Raw genomic sequence first — 6,000 nt, 5'->3', positions numbered from 1 at the left:
TCCCCGCACCAGTTCTTTTGAGCGCGATACGCACGCGCAAACTCCGCCACGCCCGTCACATACACAAGGAGCGGGGAGCGAAACGGACTAGCGAAGCGTACCACAGGACGTTGTTTCATCCCTGCTCCTTTCCCCGCGCGCGCGGGTTGCAGCCGCGCCCCTCCTTTCTGCGCCTGCGCAGCACGCCTTGCCGTCCTTCTGCCATTCTCTCCGCCCCGCTACTGCGCCTGCGCCGCACGACCCGGTCGTTTCTGTCTTGTCAGTCAGCGCCTGTCCGTTGAGAGGGGCGGTCGCTTAAAGGAGAGGGTCCCGTTGCTGCTGCTTTTTTTTTTTTTTGCCCTTCGCCGCCACCGACGAGTATGGCTGAGCCCGCCACCCAGTTCCCGTATATTTCCTCCTCCGCTGGAGGTGGCTCCTCGGAGCCGGGAGGACGAGACGCCAAGGGGGCAGGTTCCCCTCAGCCTTGCGCTGGTAAGGGGGGGGGGGCGGGTTGACCAGCAAAAGGAACAGCCGTTAGAACGTGCAGGGTGGGAGAGAGGAGGGGTGGTGGCTTGTGAGGGGAAGAGCCTGAAGGGTGGTAAAGGAAAGAGGTGAAAGGTCAGTCCCATGCCAGGTGGCCCCCAAATTCATTGGGGCTGTTTTTTTTTAAAAAAAAATTAGATTGCTCCTTATAAACCCAATTAAGATGTGTAAGCTTTTGAGTTCCACAGATCCTCTTCTTAAGATGGTTGCACTAGAAAGGGAGGAAGGGATATAATTGAAAAAGCAACATGTATTTTGCGGCAAAGCTACCAAAGAGAGCTTAAAACAATGCCTCTATTAAAACCAAATAGCATGTCTCATTAAGACCAACCCAGGTAAGTGAGTTTCTGAAGTGTACCGAATCTTTCATCAAAACGGATGCAAGAAAAATAATCTAAAATAGTCCCTCTTATTGAGATACGGTTACACAGAATAGTACTTAAATAATACCTTTATCAGCAGCATCTTGGGGTTTGTGGTGAGATCGGTAAACTTTAGGGTTGCATGCAGCTGTTCCTCACGGGTTGGGTGTGTTATATGTAAGAGGCTCACTGTTACTATGATACAATTCATAGGAGCAGTTTCAACAATGCCTTTAGGAAGGGTGGGTTTTGTTGGCACCATCCAGGTTTGCAAGATTTGAAATTAAGAGGTACACAGAATCCTTCCTGGAGGCTGAAGATTAAAATAAGAGAGGAAAGATGAAATGGGATACAGTGATGGGATTATGTCAAAGTAAACTAGAGGTGGGAATCCGCAGGGGGGCATAGGGCGATAAGGTGGATAGGAATGTATGAAACACAATTCAAAAGGCAAGTTAAACATAATACCTCTGCAACACAATTCAAAAGGCAAGTTAAATACAATACTTTTATTACAACTATTTGATACACAAATGTTCAGAAAATGCAAGTATTTTGAACTATGCAGAACCTTTGGCTTTCTGGATATCATTCTGCCATCCCCAATAATTTTGTTCTTTCTATTATAATTTTTTTCTTCTTTGATCCTGACAGAGTTCTGTATAATTCAAAGGCTTGTGTACTGCTTTGTGATTGTTGGGAATTCTAAAAAAAAAAAAGACTAGTTTACCGCCCCTGAGGCAATTGGGTGGAGGAGGAATTAAAACCTGAGTGAAGGAGGGGTGTAAGGGGAACCTGAGAAATAGGGGTGTGGCAGATGTGTTTGGGTGAAACTATCTTGGAAGAAAGTAGGAATTAGGATTTAAGGCAGGTTGTAATTGGCTTGAAATGTGCAGGGATGAGATTTACACTGCAATGTGTGCAATTAAAAAGGGTTAATATGTGATAAATTAGGGTGGATTTGCAGGTGGGACCATCTTGTTCGGGGGGGGGCTAGATTGCCTCCCCCCATTTTGCCCTGGAATGTAGTGCAAGTACATTAAGGGGGTACTGCTGGTTTTAGATACTTTTTTCAGGGTAGTGTTTATAACATCATTTCTGGTAAACACAGAATAGTGGGAGGGAGAGATTGTATAAGTTAGATAAGCAGCAGGTTTTTGCAGTCTTTTTCAGGGGAGGCCCGAAGCATGCTGAATTGGATTGCTCTTGCTCCATGGTTGCTGGATTCTCCACCAGTTATTTTATTGCTTTCCAATCCACATTTTCGATGCCTTGAAATCTTTCGGGCATGGTGCCCTAGAGGAAGACTTGAATATAAGCATTCAAGGGCAAACCTTCTCCTTGAATCCTTATATTGTGTGATGGGGAGATTGTTAATGATATGAGGGAGGATTTGGGGCCTGGGGAATTAAGAGCCCTTTTTTCTTTCTTTTGAGGGACATGCAAGCCAGTGCCTGTGTGTGCTGAACATTGCTTTTGTACCTTTTCAGCATGACTCTGAACAAATGAATGTGACGGCTTGCTAAGATGAGAACTTGAAAAACACCAGATGGGCTGGAGGTTGGGAAGGGAGTGGTGCCTGGACTGGAAGGTGGGGATAGGGAGTTTTTCCCCCTGCTGTCGGAGCTGCCTCCATTTCTCTTCGCCCAGCAAAACAAGAAACCATTTTTTTCTTCCGTTTTGGTGGTATCAGCTAGTGATTGGGGTGACTCAGATCTTTCTGGTGTGAGCTAATTGCTTCTGAAATTTCTCCTTTCCTTCAAAGAACAGCAGGTGAACCAGCTGAAGGGGGCGTTGGCTTTGCCAGGGCAGATACACTGCCCACATTCTGTCCTGATCTTGTATTATAAGCTCCCACCTAAAGCAAGAGAGCACATTTCTTTTTGGTCTTAACATTTTTCTTGTAACCTTACCGTAAAAATTTATCAGACAGTGTAGAAGTCGCTGCTTCTCGTTTTGTCTTTGAGAAGGCCAGGACTGAAGCAGCTTTTCCCTTTTGTGATGGCTTTTGGCAACTGGAGAGGGGGCAGGGAGGAGCCCCAGACAAAGCAAAGGACTACTTAAAATATGCGTCCCTCTCCCCACTCCCTCAGTTGCCTGGGTGGACTTGAAACTAGAGGAGATGGCTTCTTTAACCAGCTCAGTCTGGGAAGCTGGGAAAAGACCGACTCCGTTAAAAAAAAATATCTGCACTGCGGATGCTTCTCTGATGATGAAAAACACAGCCAGGTGACGATGCTTAAAGGGACTGACCCTAACAACTTTCATGATGTGACTTGAATCTTGTCCTGTCAAGCTGGGTCAGAGCTGACATTTTTAGTCCGTGGGTTCTGTTTTGAAATTCCTGATCATGCTCCTTCCCTTGCATGGGCATATTGTCAGCCTTTGTTATGGCAGCGGTTTGAAGTGCTGATGTTTTTGTTTGAGAGGCTGCTTTCCTGAGTGTTGGGTGGTTGGAGCATTTGCGTTTTTATGTCTCCCACCTGTCAAGGCTCTCTCAGAATCCTGGGTTGTGGGTGGTTGCATCCTTTGCAAGTGCGAGAGCAGATTTTCACCTATGATCTGCCTTGGAGTCAAGGTCAAACAGTATTAGATGGCTGCCTCAGTGCGTGCCTCTGGCTGGTGCATGACTTAATTTGTTAAGACAGGTAAATAAGGGGTGCTGCTGCTACCCTTGTACTGAACCCCAAGTCCTTTCCTATGGCCTGAGCATTTGCCCTCTGTAGTGCAAATCTTACAGAAGGGTGGGGACGTGACTCCTCTTAACAGTTCCTCAGAGGCCAAGACAGGTTGTCTCTGGAGTCAGCCCTACCAGTCTTTAATTCACGCTTCCATCTTGCTGTGAATGTTGAGCTGTCTCAGATGGCTTGCAGGGCTCTGGAGTTTCCCGCTTTGGATACAAACCACCTTCAAGGTTGCTTAACTTGGAAGCCGGGTGTGGACTCTCGCCCCTGCTGAGGGTTGATGTCCCTGCATTGTCTTCCACGGCTGCATGTAAGCAACATGCTTTGACACCTCAAGAGCAGAGTTATGTGTGTATGCATACATGCATGATCCAAGCAGGCATTCTGATGGTGGGGAAAAGGGTACGCCTTGGTACTCTGCCTAGCATCTAGGCTGCTTCCATTTACAAATACAGGATATAGTCTGCCAAATTGACCGAGCAAGTTCTGTGGCTTTTTTGCAGGGCAGCTTGGATTTCATGAATCCATTCTGCTAAGGGTGGTATTCACCCTGACTCATGGAATCTTCCTCGGATGTAAGACCCTCTTGCGTCAGGGGAATACTCCCGGTGCTGGGGGAGAGCACTGTTTGGGTTTGGACTCCCATGGATCTGTTCTGCTATACAAATCAGATTCTGAAAGATCTCGAGCAACGGTGCGCACACATAGCATCTCTTTTAAACCGTGGATGCAGGATGCGGAGATGGCATTTTTCTTAACAATACAGAAGGGGGAAATACTTTCATGTTCCTGCGCTGATTTGTAATAAACCCGTTAGGGAAGCGAGTGGTGTATTTTGCCTCTGGAGACGGCCTGAAAATATAAAGGAACCAGAACAAGAATCTGGCAGCTAAAGATGCAGATGCTGAGTCACTATGACAAGGCCCAGCATCCCCTTCCCTGAGAAGGGAATTATCCAGGCCTACCTTACAGAAGGGCAAACCAAACCGCCTTTTGCATTTACTAGTCTTGGTTCGCCATGACCGGAAGGTGAGAAATGCCCAAAGTATAGGGCTGCCATTGTTCTCTTTGCCTCGAAATTGTTATGGTGGTGTGCCGAATTGCATAACCTATTCTACAAAGCTTGTGTGCTAGCTTTTCCTTCAGCTTCTTGGCAGTCTTTGGTTCTGGTTTTTTTTTCCTCTTACACCTGCAAGCATCTCTTTATTAGAGCAGGGCTAGCTGAATCTTTGTCATGTAAAATCACTCAGAATTTAGACAGCTTGGGTAAAAATCCTACAGAGACATTGGCGGCTCTTCCCCACTGCATCATTTTCTGTGCCATTCAGCAGCATGAGTTGCACAGATGAATTAAAGCTCATCATTACAAGAGTGCTGTATTGCGGACTGTTGCCAAAATCGCATGGAACCATTTTGCTGTTGGTTGCACAATCTACGTTTGGTCCCCAGAAGGGCTCTGTGGATTTGTCTTGCTCTTGAAGCCCTGCCATTTAAAAGGAAGGGTGCATTTGTTTTCTCCTTGGGGCACATTTAGCTGCGCTGAGATCCCAGAGCTTTAGCTCAGTTCTTCTTCACAATAAGAAAAAAAATCTAAATTATACAACAGCTTTATGTTACAGTTGGATATTCCTGAAGCTGTGAATCTCCTTGAAGTCTGTGGTTTTAAAAGAAAAACAATTAAAGGACTTGAATATAAATCCACTAAGAGGCAATTGGCTCTGGGGACTGTGGCGGGGTTCAGACATTACGTCACTGTATGGTTTGGCACTTCGTGAATGATCCCTGAGCATTCATGCTCCTTCCTCCCCTAGTGTACTCTGATTCAGTGGCCGTCCCTTAGTACAATCAGTAGTTGCTGTTACATCTGGACGGGCAAACTGTGATGTTAATTTTTCCTCCAAATTACTATTTCAAGCCAAGGTTTAAAGCTGATTTAAAATCTGGTTTGGAGGGAGCATGTAATTTGAAATTGCTAACTGGCCATATAAAGGGGACTTAAAAGGGACACATTTGGGGACGTTGCTGTTGTCTCACAATTATAGTCTGTTTTCTCTCTGTTAACCGTTAAAGCAGAACAGTCACCTCTCTCAAACCAGGTTATTCAGAGAGTGTAAAATACTTGATCCAGTATTACATGAATTAAGGTTCTAGTCCTATTGAGGTCAACGGGACTGAATGATTGTTGCCAGCCGACTTGCTTTTGTGGATCCATTGATCTTTAAATGGTTTGAGGGTGGATGGGGACAATGAATACCTCAGTCTTTCCATGTTTCAGGAAAAGCAGGTATGTAATCTAGTCAGATACTGTCACTGTCATACTTGGGGGTGTGATTTCGTCTGAGAGTGGTACTGACACCCCCTAAACGTGTTGGAAATTTTTTTTAAAGGATGATATATTCTCAAATTTGTCATGTGGTTATTGTGGCTGTTAA

At 45.6% G+C, this 6,000-nt stretch overlaps 1 protein-coding gene across 3 annotated transcripts in view; it reads left to right on the top strand.

The window, feature by feature from the left end:
- Positions 1 to 233: 233 nt before the first annotated feature.
- RTN3 (reticulon 3) overlaps positions 234 to 6,000 on the top strand; it is a 45,140-nt gene continuing 39,373 nt past the window's right edge. For 2 of the 3 annotated variants that reach the window (XM_054993475.1, XM_054993466.1), the window contains exon 1: positions 234 to 471. In XM_054993475.1, coding sequence (XP_054849450.1) covers positions 360 to 471 — 112 coding nt within the window. In that variant the 5' untranslated portion in view covers positions 234 to 359. The remainder of the gene's footprint in view (positions 472 to 6,000) is intronic. The other variant, XM_054993483.1, reaches the window with a different exon arrangement.

The sequence above is a fragment of the Eublepharis macularius genome, chromosome 1, assembly GCF_028583425.1.
Source record: "Eublepharis macularius isolate TG4126 chromosome 1, MPM_Emac_v1.0, whole genome shotgun sequence".
Lineage (NCBI taxonomy): Eukaryota > Metazoa > Chordata > Lepidosauria > Squamata > Eublepharidae > Eublepharis > Eublepharis macularius.
The sequence above is the reverse complement of the archived record's forward strand: the minus strand, read 5'-3'. Positions and strand labels throughout refer to the sequence as shown.